The sequence below is a fragment of the Taudactylus pleione genome, unplaced genomic scaffold (assembly GCF_031769625.1).
Source record: "Taudactylus pleione unplaced genomic scaffold, aTauple2 ptg000212l, whole genome shotgun sequence".
NCBI classification, from domain to species: Eukaryota; Metazoa; Chordata; class Amphibia; order Anura; family Myobatrachidae; genus Taudactylus; species Taudactylus pleione.
In genome coordinates this window covers 965,170-985,024 of record NW_028284614.1, presented here as the reverse complement: position 1 = coordinate 985,024, position 19,855 = coordinate 965,170, and the positions used below count along the sequence as shown (strand labels likewise).

Below are 19,855 nucleotides of genomic sequence, written 5' to 3'. Positions count from 1 at the left end.
ATAAGCGTCATACAAAGTGTATTGTGTGTAATAATTCCAGCATATACAGGACCAGTGATCACAGTAAGCCATTAGATGTGCCAGTAGGCCATCCTGCCTGAGCTGAATGTATTTATTTTAGATATGGGCACCATTCCAGACTATTGGAGCAAGTCCGGGAGCCTGGAGGAGCAGCAGAAGAACCTAGCACTGCCCTGGACATGCTGTATATGTGCATATTGGGCTCTATAGCAGTGCATCTCTAACAGTGCATGTTTTCCAGATCTTCTAGTTGGTGCACAGGCTATTTATTACTGGCTGATACATGTTAAAAGATCCACAAGTGGTACTAAGTATTTCATTTGTGATACTGAGAAGAACATTCAGCACTAGTAACAATCTATTATATTACTATTTTTATTGTGGTCATGGTGTGGGCTGGGGAGGGGGGTTTCCAGGCAGATGGAAACCCCCCCTGCGTTTGCCAATGAGACCCTTCAGTCTGGCCCCTTTCTACCTGGTAATAAATGCTCCAAGCCTGCAGTACACGTGAACTCTGAATTTATCCCTGAATACAATCCCACCACTTCATTCCATCTCCCCACCTCCCTGCCGTGTCCCCTCGCTGCACCTCCCCTCCTCCCCAGCAGTTAGGCTGCTGGAATCCTTCGCCCTGTCCATAGCTGCACTGTACACAGAAATCCTCCTCACACTCTGTAGTGGAATTTACAGGATTGTACATTGCACAGTCATGGATTACAAACTGCTGCTGATTCTGCTGCCCAGCCTCTTCATTTTAGGTAAGATCTGTCTGTCTGTCCTTCCTATACCTGATATGGGTTATATGATCTATCTCCATTCTCTTGACCCTGGGAATATTCCTAATGTAACTCAATAAACAAGGTGGGCATTGTGTAAAGGGAACGCAGATTTCACTGTAAATGTAACTTTCCCCTCTTCCTAAACTCTAGAGTAAGAGCCGGCTGCATTCAGTACAGTCTTCTTTCTTATAATCCAGTGCCTTAGAAATGGTGGATTTGTCAAAGAGAATACTTATACAAAAGTATGAAGCATTATTAAATATAGAGGCTTATATAATAAAATAGTGTTATAGGCACGTATCGTCTACAGCACCCAAACAGGGGCACCGAGAGGGGAAGGGGGTTGGTGCAAAATACCTGTATCTGTTTGGGAGCCCAGGCCTGCCAGGGAGGCGTAACCATGCCTGAGATAATGTGGCAACATCCCCTTCAGTGGGCAGTTTCTGCAGAAGGCCCTGATATTCACGATGATGTATGGCCACACACCCCCATGCTTGGCCACAACCTCTGCCAGGACTCAACAAACCTGTTCACCATGATGACTAAAATATAGTCCCCAACGATCTTGGCATTTGGGACAAAGGTGCTCACTGTTGGGACGGAAGGACTGTCCACTTATGTTGGAACTGTCCCCAGTCTCTGATCAACCAATAGACTGATCAGGCTGCAGCCTACGGCGTCTGGACTTGGAAGTGCTAGGGGCGCCCACAACTCTCTGCCCTATTGAGGAGTCCGGCACAGCAATTTGTATGTATCCGGTCATTAGGTCTACAGTAAAAAGGCAGACAATGTTTAGGTAGGCAATACTAGTTAGACAGGCAATAGGTTGACAGGGTCTGAAGGTCGACAGGGTCATTAGGTCGACACACAAATGGTTGACACATGTTTTTTGTTTTTAGGGTTAGGCACTTACTCCGACGGTTTTGGTTAGGCACTTACCCCGATGGTTAGGGTTAGGCACTTACCCCAATGGTTAGGGTTAGGCACTTACCCCGACGGTTAGGGGTTAGGCACCAAGGGGAGGGTTAAGGTTAGGGCTAAAAAAATAAAATAAAAATGTGTCGACCATTTGCATGTCGACGATACATGTCGACCTAATGACCATGTCGACCTTCAGTACCTGTTAGGGTTAGGCACCAGGAGGGAGGGGTTAGGGTTAGGTACCAAGAGGAGGGTTAGGGTTAGGGTGAAGATTACGGCTAGAGAAAAAAAAATGTGTTGACCATTTGTGTGTCGACCTAATGACCCTGTCGACCTTCTGTCTCTGTCGACTTTCTTACTAGTCGATCTTTAGTGTGTCGACCTTCAGACCCTGTCGACCTATTACCTGTCTAACTAGTCTAATTGTCTACCTAAACATTGTCTACCTTTTTACTGTAGACCTAATGATCCACACCCCAATTTGTATGCATCTAGGTTCAGGGTGCTGCATTCCAAGATGCAGCACCGGCTTGACAGTCGCGATGGTCGTCCGCTTAAGCTGAAGCTTAATCAGATTGGCTGTTGGAACTGGCCAGCCGATTTTAGGAAGTCTGCATCTGATGACGCAGACCCTGGGCTCAGTATGCCTATAAAACGGGGGCGACACGCCCCCCAAACGCTTCAGCATGTCATTCATGCTCTAAATCACTGCGGTGTGCAAATAGTCTCACCATCGAGCGGACATCGGTTGCTCAGAATGTCCGCTGGTACATGGCCGCCAGTGCCAGTGGACCTGCGCCTTCCTGACGCTACACTCCCCCAACAAACCCACTGACACATCCACCAATGAAAGTAACCCCCCAGGAAGGCGTATCGGAATGGCATCGATTTCCGTGTAATTCCGATTTGCTTCCCCCGACAGTAACCATCGGGACACATGTGCAAATTTAAAACATTGGGCTCTTGTGACGGATGTTTTAAATGTGCCTACCACAGAATCAGGCCTAATGCCTTCTACCTGCATTGTTTATGTAGGATAATAAAGGTGTAAACTCAGGATTTCAGTTGACTTTATCTTTTACTATACAGTCTTTTAGTTTTAGGATCAAGCATTTGTAACACTGACCTATGCAAAATGTCTTTATCGTGGTACATTTTCTTTGGGGGCAGCCATACTATTTGATTAATCTTCACAGTAATTGTATATGTACCTACAGCTGAATGCGATGTTAAGCAAAAACCAGACAAGGCTGCAGACAAAAAGACAACAAAACAAACATCTCTTGGAGTGTCCACTAAATCTAGCACAAAGAAGCCCAAACAGGACCCTATAAAACGTCTGTCAAAGGCTAAACCTTCAGTCCAGAGGCCGGCAGCAGCGTCCATTTTGTCTCAGGTCCTGCAGAGAGGGAAGTTTCAGCAGGCTGGTGATACGGTGACAGTGAAAGCAGGTCAGACACTGGATCTCCGCTGTAAAGGGACGTCTGTACGATGGAACTATCCCCATTACTTGCACGAAGATGATGAGGGAAGGCTCAAGTAAGTACAACTAGCAGAAAATAGGGTCAAACAGATTTACAAAATGTCTGTGAGATTCTAGGATCTGGGAACTAGCCACATATCCATGTAAAATCTATATTCAGCTGTGGCCACAAGCAGCTGAGAGAAGTCTTATGGTGCATACACGCAGTCAGATTTGTCCTTCAGATCTGAACGATAACGATTTAGAAAAACGTTCAATCATTCATATCTGAAGGAAAATCTGACATATCTGACCAATCTGTCAGATCTGTCAGATGAACGATTTGAACGATGCGCGTTCCCGATGGTCAGATAACGATATCTGACATCTGATGTGTGTGCAGTCAGACTTGGACGATTCCATTCATTTTAATGCAGTCAAAAATCGTTCAAATCGTTCATCTGACAGATCTGACCGTGTGTATGCTCCAATACTGTTTTGCCGGTCAGTGCTGATGGATCTACACAATAATTAGGGTCTAATTTAAAAATGGGGTACATATGACTGAAACCCCAAGGCCATCATCATGACAACAGTGCCAAATTACTACCAGGCGGACCCACAAACATCCCCAGTGTGGGGGCACTGTGGCATATGTGAACACATGTTTCTGTAAGGTATACTGTGAAATGAGGGCACTACAGTGTATTTACACATTATACTTTTTAATAAAATCACCAGCAAAGTGCATCAACAACAGGGCAGCCGTGGGGGCCCATAGCTATATCACCATCATGGGGGCACTATGGCATAATATGAACCGGGGGCACTGCAGTGTGTCTATCACATTTGTGGTGCTTGGAGAATTTACATTTTATACTTATTATTAATAGCATCACCAACGTATCTTATTGACAATTTTATTGGTAGGGGCCCCCACAAACCTTAATCTGGCCCTGTCTATTTCCCTCACAAAATGATGCTTTTTTTCATATTTAGTAGCCCATTTATTATTGATCGCATATGCATTGGGCATGATATTACCGCCCATGATCGCATTGCAAGATGCGGTCATACCGGTGCAATATATCAACTGGCATAGGCAGGGACACAGGCTCCGAAAGGAGCCTGCCCCTGCAATGTTCCCGGAGTGCTGCGGGGGCTACTGCGCAGTCCCACTGGCTGCACATGCCATTGCCAGGGAGGGTTCCGGGGGCACCCTCTCCAAGCTAATTATGCGAAGCATAGCCCATAGGATACAACAGGCTAACGCCATCTTCAGATGGCGTTAGCTGCAGGGACCAATCTCCGGGATGGATGGGGGATGCGGCTGCCAGTATCGGAGATATCTGCTTTGTCATACATCTGGGGGGAACTTAATATTTGCGGTTAACCCCTGAAAATGGGTGTTTCGGGGATTAAGTCTTAAATATACAATGATAAATGGGCTCCTCAGGGAGACATTGGAGCTGATCGTGTAGGTGAAGTATACGCCCACATGGCACTGACCACACCCACACAGCACTGGTCACAGCTCCTCCACTTTTCACAAAAGGCCCTTGATTATTTTCAGCCATAAGGCCTATGTAGGCCTAGCCCGGGCCTGCGCACAATGAGCGTGATTCAGAGAGTGCACGTTATGTCAATACCACAAGCTAGCGACCGATGTTTTCAGTCTGCATACAGGGCTTCATTCAGAGCCGCTTGTAAGCGGCCGCTCTTTCGTTCCGAGCGATGTTCGCACATCTGCGCATGCGTACGGATTGTAATACGCATGCGCGAACCAGTCAGTGCAGCCGAAAATCGTGTGCTCGCTAAATAGCGAATGCCTGCTATTTTGAGTGACAGGAGGAGGCGTATGTGGGTGGTAACAGGGGAAGGTGCTTGAAAACGGGGAGTTCAATTCCGAACGCAGGCGTGCTTAAAGGTCAAAACGGGCGTTTTAAGGGTGTGCATAATTAATACAGCAGCGTCATTGACCACGTCACTTGGTTGTTTTATAGTCAGAACTGCTCGCAAGATTGCGGTAGGAAAAACCAACCACAAGAATAGCGAGCAGTTCATACGCCGTTCGATGTACTCGATTAATCTAATAAATAGTGGACATGACGTATGATGCGAGTGGCCAGGGGGCGTTTTTTTCAAAATTACGACCGCAAGTTTTGGTCGCTCGTTCAGACATAAAGGCGTAAACAGACCGCAAAGAGCGAACGGTTAATTTAAATAGCCACCCCCTTTTTCTGAACGAGCGAGCACAAATAGCGTCCGGCTCTGAATCAGACCCACACTGCACATGGGTCCCAATGGTCACTGCCATAAGTGGCAAGACTAATACAAATGCAGAGAGAGGAAATTTTGTTGGGCGTTTCTGGGTGGTAACAGGGGAGTGGCTAGCCAGACATGGGTGTGTCATGGGTAAGTGGCGGTCAGCGATGGCTTCTTAAGACGCAGTTGCACTGACACAGGCGGCCATGTTTAGACAGATAATCTGCGCCTCCATAGGGTTGGTGCAATGTTCGATGGTGCGACTAATGTGCATCCAATGGTGCATCTTAAATAATGCGCACAGCGGTGGATATAGCTGGTGGGCTTCTCTGTACGAATCCCATCAGATGTGGCAATAGCATAAAGACGCAGTCGTGCTGTGCCAAAAGACACAGTCGCAGCTGCAATAGCACGAACCACTGATACAGGCCCAATGTGTGACCCAGATTTGCTCACTCATATATACTCACCTGGTCTGTAAAAAAAAAAAAAAAACACAAACGAAAATGAGCTAGGTCCCTCCTGGGTCCCTCCATGTCTATTGGGCCCTAGTTAGGACCCTAGGTTGCAAAATGGATAATCCAGCTATGGATCATAGATACAGTATGTCCCATGTTTTGTAGACAGGTGGTCATTCACAAACCTGTAGACAGCTGAGCTAAAGATAGGTGTGGGCTTTCGACTATGGTAGTAAGTAATTTATAAAGCAACAAAATGCTCTCTCTACTGCACACATGGAATTTTGGACCCGCTGCGCTCCTTAATTTGCACATATCTTCCTAGGATTGCATCAGGACATCCAGGTTTGCAGTGCAAGATGGCCGCATTGTAGATGAGCTGTAGTTTGCATAGAAGTTGGACAGGGGGGGAAGGCTTTCCTAGCAAAGTGACAAGTAGGAACGGGATAAAGGGGTGGAGATGGCCCCATTTTAGGAATGATCCTGGTCTTCCATGCTGCAGAGCACAAAGCTTGAATTCTGCACCAGGTCACAGCTGGTATAATCATGTTTTGTCCTATACTCCTAATGAGACACAAAACCCCTCATGCACAGTGCAACGCTAGACAGCACCGATCCTTTATCCTTTTGCAATAATCTCACTTCTTAGGGAGAGCTTACAGTGTAATTAAAATGTAAGCCCTAAACTACAAAGGGCTTCAAAAGGAAATAAGTGGGAACTATCCATGTCAAAATAATTTGCTGGACTTTACCTCATGCTTTTGATAAACCCAGTGTGGGCCTGACCTGCTGTTTCTACACATCTCGGGTACAGTACCTGACCAGTCATTTTGTTGCAGGATAAAACATTTTGGCCGGTACAGCCAGCTCATGCTGGTGAACACCACAGCGGCGGATACTGGTGAATTCAGCTGCGGCGGGTTCCAGTGCGCTGGAGATCGCTGCCACGATGGCGAAGAGAAAACAGGCAAAACCTACGTTTTTGTGACAGGTGAGATATTATTATCTTACGAGCAGGTTATAAAGGATATTGAACTTCATAGTGGAATCGTTTTATATGAAAAGATTATTAGACGTCCTCTATATGTAACAAGTAGTTATAATAATATTGTTTATGTACCCGTATATGGTGCCACCATATTATGTAGGGGATGGGTATGGGATGCTGGCGCTCGGGATCCTGGTGGTCACAATCCTGACACCGATATCCCGACCAGGTTACAATCCCGATGCCTAGAGGTAAGTATCTTAACCTGACCCCTAACCCTCCCTCCCCGGTGCCTAACCATAACCCTCCCCCTAGTGCCTAGCCCTAACCCTCCCCCTAGTGCCTAACCCTAACCCTCCCCCTAGTGCCTAACCCTAACCCTCCCCCTAGTGCCTAGCCCTAACCCCCCCTAGTGCCTAATCCTAACACTCCCCCTAGTGCCTAACCTTAACCCTCCCCCTAGTGCCTAACCATAACCCTCCCCCAAGTGTCTAGCCCTAACTCTCCCCCTAACCCCGCTACTTGCCTTGGGGATGCCGGCACCGGGATTGTGACAAGTGTTGGGATTCCGGCATCTGTATTCTGACCGCCGGCGTGCCCATTGTCAGGATAGTGAGCGTACCCCATTATGTAGTGCTGGACAGATATTAAGAGCGTGATTCAGAGGTGGACACAGAAGCGCCCGCAGCTGCCTTTATTGCTGGTTGCTCATCTGCAACTTTATGCAAATGCCGCTACAAAGTTCTTCCTTTATGTACATCCGTACGTCCAAATGTGCAAGGACTGAGACAGTCACTGTCAGAGCCCGTACTCACAGAAATACAGATGGCCGCATGCTTAGACGCCACTATCGGTCACACCATCGAAACTACACTAAATAGAATCTAAAAAGCACTGCATGTCCAGTACACACCTGTGGGGGAAATGTATCAAGCCTTGGAGAGAGATAAAGTGGATGGAAATGGAAGTACCAACCAATCAGCTCCTAGCTGTCATTTTTCAAACACAACCAGTAACATGACAGTTAGGAAGTGATTGGTTGGTACTTTATCTCCATCCACTTTATCTTTCTGCAAGGCTTCATACATCTAGCCTATTCAGGGGGCCGATTTATGAAACCTTCTAAAGAAGACAAGTGGAGAGCATGGCCTTCAGCAATCAATCAGATTCTAGCTATCATTTATCTAGTATTTTCTTTAAATTGATAGCTAGGGTTTGATTGGTTGCTATGGCCATCAAATCCACTTGTCCTCTTCAGAAGGTTTGATACATCTCCACCTCAGTGTTAGATTAAAGCCTTGAAAGGTATCAAATCCATACTGAGACAGTGGTGCCCCAGTACGCTTAATTCTCTTTCCTCCCATTTAGATCCCCAGGAACTTTTCGTCCCAACGGAAGACTACTACGTGGTTGTCCAGCTGCGCACACGACAGCCGGCGTTGCTCCCCTGCCAGGTCACCGACCCGCTAGCCAAGGTCACCCTGCACAGAGAGTTCCCGCCTGAGCAGATCCCCGTGGACGGGGTGAAGATTTCTCATGACCTGAAAAAGGGATTTATCATATACCAGCCTCAGCCGTCACTCGCCGGCTCTCTGTACTGCATTGCAGAGTTAGGAAACCTTAGACAGATGTCCACCAAGTACATGCTGATCTACGTGCACTGTAAGCGTTCTTACCATGTCATTGTCCCGGTGTACGATTGAGTAGAAGGACGGACGGGGAGATTTATCAATCCTTCTAAAGACTAGACAATTGGAAAAGTTGCCCGTAGCAACCAATCAGCTTTGAAGTAGCATTTATGAAAGACATTCTATAACATTATACAGAGAAGCTGATTGGTTGCTATAGGCAACTTCTCCACTTGTCCTGTTGTTCACTCTTTAGTAGGCTTGATACATCTCCCCATTACTGTAGAAGATTCTTGTGTCAGCGTGTGACATGATGGGCTTACTCTGCTATCCTGTAAGATGTTGGTTTTACAGATTTGTCTTGAGGTTCCTTTTACTGTCAGTAACCTGCCGTTACCGACAATTCCTACTGGTGCTACGTGGCCACCGGACACACTCTCTGACTGTAACGCCTAAATGTAATAGCCTGCGTGTTGTGGGCGGTGACGAGATTTCGCCAATGTATGTAAACACTAGATTTGTTTTAAAGCTCTTACCGAAATCTCGCAGCTGCCGCAACTTACAGGCTGATACATTTCCCGATTAGGCTGAAATGTATCAAACCTTGGAGAGAGATTAAGTGGAGCAGTTACCCAAATAAACTAATCAGCATCGTATGGTGCATACACACGGTCAGATTTCCCTGGTTAATTTGAACGATAACGACATCGATCATATCGTTAACCTTCAAATCGACCAGTTTCTGGCCCCTTCAAATGACCAAATGATGGTCGAGGCGTGGGCATGGATGGTCGATATCGACCATCGCCCGTGCATGCAGGCCAACCTGATCGATATCAACCAGGTTAGCCTGTTTACTATAGAGATCAGCGATCGTTGATCGCGGGTCGTTACGTCGTTTGGGGGTTGGTGCCTGTGCTGGATGTTCAATATCAAACATCCAGCACATGCGGGCCGATCAGACAACGATATATGATCATTGTGGATCGTCCCGTGTGTACGGGGCATAACTGTCATTTATTTAGCACAGTTAGACGCTGACTGATTGCTTTTGGCAACTTTTCCTCCTTCTATTTCTCCAAGGTTTGATACATCCCACCCTTGGGGGTAAATTTACAAAGGGTCGATTTTTAGTTCCATTCTGTGAATTGGTGGTGATTTTGACAATTAGGTATTAACTAAAGGCAAAACCTACTCAAAATCCCCAGAAATTCAACTTTACACACAAATAGAACTTCAAATAGACCATCGGCCCACAATCTATCCATTTTCAATAGAATCATGAGAAACAGTTGTATTTGATTTTAAATCATGTAGAATTGTCTGAAAACTCAATATGATGGGAAAAAAACATGAGAGAGAAGCACAGGGGGCACTCTTGCTGTATAAATCAGGCATTTAAAGGCATAGTAATACAGTGCATGTGACATGTTTTGGCCAATAGGAATGCTGCATAATTTTGGGTTCTATTGAGGGTGAATAGAACACATTTAGAACTTCAAAAAGAACTTTAAATAGAAACCAATATACCATCGAAATCAGAATTGAACCCAAAATCGACTGTTAGTAAATTATCTATTTTGAATAGACACACTGTGGTCGATTTTGTGGGGATATTGGTTCTGTTTTGGTTGATTTATTTAAATGGAACCAAAATCGACACTTAGTAAATTTACCCCGTTGAAGAGAGTTAGAGTAGAGTAGCTGTCCAATGCAAACAATCAGCTTCTAAAGCTGTGTACACACTATACGATATGTGTACCCAACAATGGAATAACGTGACTTGACGATACATCATGCACGCTGTACACACTGCATGATCCGGTGGACGATGGTGCAGCACAGCAGATGGAACGATGAGATGAATGACCCTCGTGAACTCACAATCAGGCGTACACACTGCGCAATCTATACGATATATTTTTACGATCAGCCTCAGAGGGATATATCATGTAGTACAGTGGTGTCAAACTTGGGCCTTCCAGCTGCAGTGGAACTACACATCCCAGCATGCATTGCCACCATTTTGCTATTAGGCTATGCTAAAACTGTGGCAGGGCATGCTGGGATATGTAGTCCCACAAAAGCTGAAGGGCCAGAGTTTGACACCACTAATGTAGTGTGTACTCAGCTTAACTGTCATTTTAAAGACTGTACTTGATAAATGACCATTAGAAGCTGATTGGTTGGTTTGAGCATCTTCTCCGCTTTATCTCTCTCCAATATTTGATACATCTCCCCCTAAATGTCAATGTGTATAAACCATAGTGCTTCCATTGGTAGAAGAGTAGTTGGTGCCACCGCCAGCCTACTTCACATCATTGGTGAAGGATAAGATGGAGGGGAGGTGTTCCATTTGATCTCTTCCAGTGTCTTCAGGAAATCAGCTTGCTCCACCTCATCTCACCCATCGCCTCATGGGTTAACCTACGAAGACATAGTCTGACCACATGCTTTGGATCAGGACAGCAGGGTTGTAGGCAGAGTGTTGCCTCAGGACACAGCAGAGGACAGCCATGGAATGTATATCGATCACCTGCAACAATGACCTTACCGGCGTCGGCAGCTGGGTCGCTCCGTCGGCCATGCATGGAGGATGATCGAACGACCCCCATGAACGACCCACAAGAGCGTGCATAGTGGGTACACACTAGACGATGTTCCAATATGTTGGCCTAATCCGTGGGATTGGACAACATATTGTCTAGTGTGTACCCAGCTTTAGTTCTAATCTGTAGGTCACAGAAGTACAGCAGCTGAGCCCTGGTTACTCCATGCAAGTGTTTAGTTTGCAAAGGGAAAAAATAGATTGGATTGTAGGAATTTCTAATTAATCACTTCTGTGCTTATTGCAGACCCGTCAGCTCCACCTAAACCTACCGTGGAAGCCTCAGTGAGCACGGTACGGGCTGGAGAGAATTTTATAGTCACCTGTACTGTCTTGGGTGAGCTGGAGATCAGCGTGGAGTTCACCTGGGAATATCCTGGCCAGCAGGTAAGGAGAGAGGGCTTTCAAAGTTGGACAGTTGTCTTATTTTCTGTCCTTTCCTCTTGTTAGCGCCTATGTAGTGTTTCAACATATTTAGGCCAAATTTAATACATGATACACATCAGGACTGAAGTAGGGCGAAAATGAGCTCTTTGCTGGTCCAGCCCCCTGAACAGGTGACATCATACAGTTCCAACGAAGGAGGTGGGGCGGCCGGGGCCAAGGAGTACCTGAGCGCTCAGTCTCCCAATGACACTCCAGGTGGTGGCTCTCTAGGGTTTCCTTCCAGCCACCCCAATTGCCAAATACTGTGCCAGTGATGGTATAACCCTCTTGGCCCTGTGCCCTGGTTACGCCCGATATACAGCCTAACCCAAGTTACAACCCTGATATACATTATCAGTTTTCATAGTCTATTGATTGTTGAACGTGTATAAAACACTTGAAATTTAATAATATCTGTTTCTATCTGATATTTCAACATATTCCATAAAAACAAGGTTCTCACACCCTAGGTGCCTCCTGGTCAGAACACTGACTGGTCGGTGAGAACACTGGAGTACAGTCTTAAAGCTGTAAGCTTTCACGAGCAGAACCCCCCCCCATTTGTTTTCACACTACACTATCCCTAACCCCAGTGCGCCCCCACTTACAGAGTTACTGACAGTGACCTTGATCCCTACTGTCTGCCTTTCCCCAGCACAGGGTCACTGATTGCTCCAGATATAACTGTACCTCATTATGTTGTATAATAATTTCACATTTTTATTTTTGCCCCCTGTAAAGTCTATGGGGTGTATGTACTAATAATCGTTATACTGCCATGATTATTATGTATCTTTCCCGCAGGGAAAATATTCCCTATATGTACATATGGGAACTTGCAGGGACAGCGGTTGCAGTAACTGCTGTCACTGCGAGTTATATCCCCGGCAAATTGTAGAAGTCTCTTACAGAAGTGCGCAGTGTCAGGTTCCGGATCCGGCCGGGGGCTGCGGGGGGAAAGATCGAAAGATCTCTCTTCTGCCCCTGGAGCCTCCATAGCCTTACAGTAGTTTACACCAACTCAAGATGGTGTAAACTACCGGGGCTAAACTCCGAAAAGCTTAGCTTTTTGGAGTTTAGTACATAGGGGTCAGATCGTAGTCCCTATTGAGAATAATGGGGACTGTGGCCCTGATTCAGAGCCAGACGCTCTGACAGAGCGCTCGCTCTGAATCAGGGCCGGGCTTTTGTTTTTTTAGAGTGACCACCCACAGCTATAGCGAGCGGCCAGGAAGATGGTCGCGATGGTCAAGACCATCGCGACCATCGGGCTTGCGACGAGACCCTTGTGGTAGGGTCTCGTGGCCGCAAGCCCCAGAGAGATTTCGGCTCTAACAGAACTCGTGATGTCAGTGGGGCCGCCCCCAAACGGAGGCGTTCACATGGAATGCCTCAGTTTGGGTAGCCACTCCCCCGGCCCACCCAATAAAGGGGGCGTGCTGTCACTCAACATCGACAGCACGCCCCTTTGTAGCGAGACCCGGAGCGACGGTTTACCCGTCGCTATCCGGGTCTCGTGCATGCGCCCTGGGCCACCATCGACCCGCTTGCGAGCGCATAGCGCTCGCAAGCGGGTCTGAAACAGGCCCTGTGATCTAAAGTGCTAATTTGCACTTTGCCGGAGATTTCTGTGTTTCTGCATAATTTTATGTAAAAATCAGCTTGATACATATGCCCTTATGTGATCCAGCTTAGCAGTTGTATTTTTGGAAGGAGAGAATGACGTGCTCAGTTTGGCACCTTTGCCTTGGGCACCAAAACGTCTTACCCAGACAATAACCAGAATGACTAGGCAGAGGTTCGAAAATAAAAAAATGTACCTTGATCTCAGAGATTTTGCCTTTGCTCACCTCTGTTGTAGCATAGCGGGACTGTAAACTACAATCATGTCTTTCTATAGATTGGCAGACCTCCTTATGTCCGAGAGAGCACCTCACAGAGCAGGCGAGGGGGGCAGCTGATGCAAGAGTCCCAAAGCGTTCTGACTATTGATGAAGCTCGGGCAGTGGATGACGGCACTTACACCTGTTCAGCTGTAAACTTACAGGGGAGTACGTCCGTAACCACGAGGGTCACAGTCCTCCCAACAACCGCTACAGCCAGAGGAAGGAACCAAGGATAAGACACCTGGGACACTGTCCTGCTACCGCGGCATCCATCTTTATGGCTATCCAACCCAAACAGTCATAGTTTTTCCCCACAACAAAACTAGTGCTTGTAAAAAAGTATTTGACAGACTGGTTGTACAGTCTTATCGTATAACTCCCCCTAAAGCCAGAATGTTGTATCTGTTACTTACTTGTATCTCATATTAAATGTCAAAGTCTCAATTTTCAATATACTGTAGTAATACCAATATCACTCCCTAGGCAACTATGCATCATATATAGAATTGTCCTTGAACCTGGAACGGAAAAGAACACACAAGCAAAGCAATAGCAGCAGCTACGGAAAATAAAACTTTGCTCATTTTCAAACTTTGATTTTTATGTGATATAATTAGTTTACATTTGTCATTATCATTTCTCTAGTAGCAAAGGCAATCCAGCCATCGCAGGTAGTGTTAGTATTGTGCAGGTGTCAGTGTAGCCTATGTGTTAGCACTGTGTGTGGATGGTAGTATTGTGTAGGTTGGCAGTGTAGCCTATAGGTGCATACACACACAACGATTTTTTGAGCGATTATCGATAACGGTATCGTTTATCGTTCAATCGTTGAAAAAATCGTTCACTTTCTGAGTTAAAACAATGAACGATTATCGTTCATGCGCGTTCACGTTTGTAGTATAGTCAGACTGACCAACTCAACGATTTTCAGTAAGGGAATATGCAAAAATCGTTTGTAGTTGAAAAAAATCGGTCATTACACTTTAAAAAATCTGACAGAAAATCGTTCATAAAATCGATGGTAACAAAATCGTTGTGTGTGTATGCAGTTTATGTGGTAGCACTGTGTGGAGTAATAGTATCGTGTAGGTTGGCAGTGTAGCCTATGTGGTAGCACTGTGTGTGGATGGTAGTATTGTGTAGGTTGGCAGTGTAACCTACTGTATGTGCTAGCATTGTGTGGGGTGGTAGTATTGTGTAGGGTGGCAGTATAACTTACGTGGCAGCAGTGTGGAGTGGTAGTATTGTGTAGGTTGGCAGTGTAGCCTATGTGGTAGTACTGTGTGTGGATGGTAGTATTGTGTAGGTTGGCAGTGTAGCCTATGTGGTAGCACTGTGGGGGTCATTCAGACCAAGTCGTTAGCGCCGATGCGCTCGGACCGGGTCGATGGCCCCCCACAGAGCATGCGCATGACGTCGCCGTCGTGCGTATGCGTGAGACCCGCTACGACCGACAGCGCCGGTCGTAGCGGGTCTCGATCCAAAGGGGGCGAGCTGTCGATGTTGATTGACAGCTCGCCCCGTTTGGAAGGCAGGCCGGGGGGGTGGCAGCCCAAACGGGGGCGTTCCCATGGGAACGCCTACCATTTGGGGGAGGCCCCACTGACATCACTAGTGATGTCAGTGGAGAGCTTCCGGCTCTGACAGAGCCAGAAGCTCTCCGGGGCTTACGACAAGTGAGACCCCACCCTAGGGTCTCGTCGTAAGTCCCGATGGTCGCGATGGTCAGAGACCATCGCGACCATCACCCGAGCGGTCGTTAGAGCTGTGGATGTTAACCCACAGCCTAACGACCGAATCAGATGCGGGTGGTCAGGATGCAAGTGGCCGCCCAGTTTCTGAGCGACCGCTTGCATCCTCCGACCCCCTCTGAATGAGGCCCTGTCTGTGGATGGTAGTATTGTGTAGGTTGGCAGTGTAGCCTATGTGGTAGCACTGTGTGTGGATGGTAGTATTGTGTAGTTTGGCAGTGTAGCCTATGTGGTAGCACTGTGTGTGGATGGTAGTATTGTGTAGGTTGGCAGTGTAGCCTATGTGGTAGCACTGTTTGTGGATGGTAGTATTGTGCAGGTGGCAGTGTAGCCTATGTGGTAGCACTGTGTGTGAATGGTAGTATTGTGTAGGTTGGCAGTGTAACCTACTGTATGTGCTAGCATTGTGTGGGGTGGTAGTATTGTGTAGGGTGGCAGTATTGTGTTACTTATGTGGTAGCATTGCGTGGGGTGGTAGTATTGTATAGAGTGGCAGTGTAACTTATGTGGTAGCACTGCGTAGGGTGCCAGTATTGTGCAGGTTGGCAGTGTAATTTACTGTATGTGGTAGCACTGTGTGGGTGGTAGTATTGTGTAGGTTGGCAGTGTAACTTACTGTATGTGGGAGCACTGTGTGGGGTGGCAGTATAATTTATGTTATAGCAGTATTGTGGAAATTAGCAGTGTAACCTATTTGGGAACACTGTGATGTGATAGTATTCTGTTGAGCTCCAAAGCATAACTTCATCAAAAATGAAATATACACTGTAGTTTCTGGTGCAATTGAAGGGGGTAAATTTACTAAAGTGAGAGTTTTTAGAAGTGGAGATGTTGCCCATAGCAACCAATCAGATTCTAGCTATTATCTTCTAGAAGGTGCTAGTTAAATGTGAAGTAGAATCTGATTGGTTGCTATGGGCAACATCTCCACTTCTAAAAACTCTCACTTTAGTACATTTACCCCAAGGAGTCAAAATATTTTAAAAACAATAAAAAAATGACTTGTCATGGAAGGATGGATTTTCCTTATACAACTAGGGGGTTTATTTACTGTACTAAGCTTTACTAAACGGTGTATTTATGCCTGAAATCTAATGGGGCAATGTTTTTAATAGTAAAACACCCCATGTTTTGCTATTAAAAGCATTACACTTTTAAATATCGGGCTTAAACATACCGGGAAGAAGCCTTCTCTTAGTAAATATACCCCTAGGTCCTCGACTACTTTAACGGTCTCACGCTGCACTTCTTTCTCCCTTTACCGCACTAACTGGATACGACAAAAGGGTAAATTTACCATGTATTGCTTTCAAAACCGTTGCCGATTTCAAAGGTGCAATAATGTGTTTTGTATTGAATATTAAACCCAGTAGGCAATAAGTGCCAATATACGGCAGCTATAAATAGTGCTGCATAGTAAATTTACCCCCCAAGTATACAACAATTGACAAAGGTTCCAAAAATAACATTACATACATTTTATTGTTCTCCCTCAACTGCGCGCAGTTGTATCTATGCACAGGAATCTTTAGGTATAGAATACATGGGGATAGGGCTGGTGCAGGTGGACAAAAGCTGGGGCAATGACACCTTATTGTATGGGTTTGGATCACATGCATTCTGCGTGTCATTGATGTCCGTCCTGATCCCTCTTCCCCCTACATCTCTGCAGCTCTAGATCAATAGTAACAGTGATCTAAGACTAACGGACATTTTGTCTAGCAATGGTTCACTGCTACCACCACTACAATGTAAACGTGTTAGTGGCACAAGAGCTTAGAACTTTAATGTATAACAAAGGTGCACAAGTTGCAGGTTGGGGCTCTGAGTTGGGTCCCAGGATCTGTTTTTTTTTTTGTTCCCTACAGGGAGGGCTTAATGGAGGGAGGGGGCCTAACCCTAACTCTCCCCTGGGGGTGCCTATCCCTAAGGCCTCCTAGGGGTGCCTAAACCTAACCAGACAGGCCGGTTTACCGTAGTTCGGGAAGCCGTCTGTCGGGATTCCGGCGTCAGGATCTAGATGGGCGTTGGGATTTCGACGCCGAGATTTAGACAAACAGCTTTCTGGCCTTCGGTATTTTGACTCCATCCCCTGCACCCATTATAGATTTGCCACTGGTTCCCTAGACTGTCAGGTGTATATACTGTATAAAATATTTTCTTTCAGGAATCACTTCTTTCATTGTGTCCCTATAAAGACGCAGGATCCCATTTCTATAATACTTTCTATAGGATGATAAAACAAAGTGGTACTACAGATCTATCCCCAAACTAGCATATTATGTACACATATGTATTTCAAAATGGTGCCATTGGTGTCTACACTCATATAGGGTGAACTGATTACCTAACGCAGCCTAACCACTCTGCGTGCCTCAATGGTGTCGCTGGCACCTAATGGAAGCACAAGCTGCATTCTAGAGAACTCAAGGTCAGGCCACAAAATGGCTGCCTCAAGTGCATTTAGGTGACCGGTATAGGTTAACATTATTACATCTGTCATAAATAGTAGTATGAGGAGTACAACAGGAATAGTGGCGTGGGTTAAACCATGCTGGAAAGTACTGTGGGGAAAAAAAAATAGGAATCGCTGAGATTGTGTGATGAAAAAAAGTATTTATTACTGATATTTATGAAACGGAGTTGATAATGTACATCTGAAGAGCTAAAGTAAAAATGTCACTGCACATATGAAGAGATAAAGGTCACTGTAAATCTATATATATATAGCAGGGATATTTCTGATTAAAACATAGATTGCTAATGGAGTATCACAAGTAAGAGAAAATAAAAACAATTATGGTGCATACACACAGTCAGATCAGACGATAACGATATTGTTTGTCTGATCATCCTCCAGCACACCACCAACCCCCAAATGACTATTACGACCCACGATCAACGATTGCAGGTCCCCATAGTAACCTGGTCGATATCGACCAGGTTGGACTGCATGCACGGGCGATGGTCGTTATCGACCATCCATGCCCGTTAATCGTACGTCGTTTGGGGGTTGGAAGGGGCCAAAAAATGGTCGATATGAACGATATAACGATATCGTTAATATCGTCCTACAGAGTCTGACCGTGTATATGCACAATTACATTTACACTGCAGGAATTTCTCTATGGAACAGCGCCCTCTGCAGGCTGTAAATTGGTACTGCACTCAATTGTACGCAGTTTCATAAAAAGGATTTCCCAACCTTCACATGATTTTAATGTGTTGTACACACTGCCTTGAAACTTCTACTAAATACTTTGATTTATTTTTCTGGCTGCTTTCTGTTCTATTTATATACTCAGACAGATATGACACAAATTGATCTCTGAATATCTATTACAAAGAGCTCAGCACTGTGTCATAAATGAATACAATCATTAAATTAAATATCTGAAGGTAGAAAATCCCATTCATACTTTTTTAAATAGAGAAAGTACAGCTAATATAAGTAATTAAAGTGACAATTCTCCCAAACTACTAATCTGTTTTCTTAAATGCTGTCAGCTCATCCCAATTACAGTATCTTACAGCTTCATATGTACGTGCAAAACAGTGTATGTAATTAAGGTTTCTATTGAAAACCCTGTGTAACCTCACATCGATATTTGAGCAAAAGATCCAAGAACCCAACAAGCGTCCTGGGATTTGTAGTTCAATAGTTGTTTTAGACTGCAATATAACCTAAAAAATAAAAACATTCTCCATACGCAGTCTGTTCTTCACAATATACGTATAAGGCTAAAAGTGTACATAAATTCTAACGTGAGTTTTAGACAATTTTGTGTTGTTATTTCGGTGAAAAGCAACATATCAGATGGATAAAATTGCATGGAGAAGGTGATCCGCTGATGTCAGTCAGTCAATACCGGCGATAAGAAACACAAGAACCGATTTAATAATTAAATATAATAAATACAACACAACTTTAGTCTGTTTCCATGAGGGTAAGTTTTTGTGCCCTGTTGTTGTAACCTGGCAAAACTGTTGATGTCATAGTATAAAATGATATTTGAGTCAGCTGTATATAATGAGGTCCTCAGCATAAAGTGGGGCTTCCAATCCTTTGGCCTAAGTTACCATTATGGACAATTCCTGGTTGGTGGTGGGTAACGAGAATGGCGGAGGTCCGTCCCCGTTCACTGACCGGTACAAATGCTGCTCTTGGTCACGCTGAAGCTGTTTTCTTAGCTGTTTTTCCTTCTCTAGGGCTACTTGGCTGTTTAAAAGCTCCTCCGTCAAACGGCTACAACAATATGGAAGGAGAGATAAATAAAGATGATTATATTGGAATATATTGTTGGTATGTGTGTACAGAGGGACACACGCTAGTGTGTATGTATGTATATATATATATATATATATATATATACACACACACATACATATCAGCACAAGTCACCTACTACAAAAACTGAATAAACATCTGTTTTTGCCATACAAATGGAGACTTGACGGTGTTATTGCTCCTCCACTAAAATATTATGCTAAATTTTACAGTGAATTCCATTGAAAAATGCCAACAGCAGGGGGTGACCTGGAAAATTCAGCAGTGTTGCCCACAACCAGGGGGGTGCCAAATATCCCAAAAGCAGCCCTGGCTGAGGCACCTGTCATATGACCACAACCATTTCAGTGATATCATGTTATAAGCCACACCCA

At 45.2% G+C, this 19,855-nt stretch overlaps 2 protein-coding genes across 2 annotated transcripts in view; one reads left to right on the top strand and one right to left on the bottom strand.

The window, feature by feature from the left end:
- The first annotated feature begins 644 nt into the window (after positions 1–644).
- Positions 645–14,004, top strand: LOC148517660 (platelet-derived growth factor receptor-like protein). The gene is made up of 6 exons (XM_088478334.1): positions 645–779; positions 2,939–3,260; positions 6,746–6,897; positions 8,263–8,556; positions 11,378–11,517; positions 13,457–14,004. Exons 1-6 carry the CDS (start codon positions 731–733, stop codon positions 13,676–13,678), a joined length of 1,179 nt encoding a protein of 392 aa, XP_088334460.1. The 5' UTR covers positions 645–730; the 3' UTR covers positions 13,679–14,004.
- Positions 14,005–17,805: 3,801 nt separating this feature from the next.
- CCDC69 (coiled-coil domain containing 69) overlaps positions 17,806–19,855 on the bottom strand; it is a 50,192-nt gene continuing 48,142 nt past the window's right edge. Inside the window, exon 9 of the mRNA XM_088478333.1 lies at positions 17,806–19,439. Within this exon, the coding sequence (XP_088334459.1) occupies positions 19,265–19,439 (175 nt within the window). The 3' untranslated portion in view covers positions 17,806–19,264. The remainder of the gene's footprint in view (positions 19,440–19,855) is intronic.

Coding starts and splice junctions, on each gene's coding strand:
- LOC148517660 (XM_088478334.1), top strand. CDS start 731: ATGGATTACAAACTGCTGCTGATTCTGCTGCCCAGCCTCTTCATTTTA. Junction 780..2,938: donor GCCCAGCCTCTTCATTTTAG/GTAAGATCTGTC, acceptor ATGTACCTACAG/CTGAATGCGATGTTAAGCAA. Junction 8,557..11,377: donor CATGCTGATCTACGTGCACT/GTAAGCGTTCTT, acceptor TGCTTATTGCAG/ACCCGTCAGCTCCACCTAAA.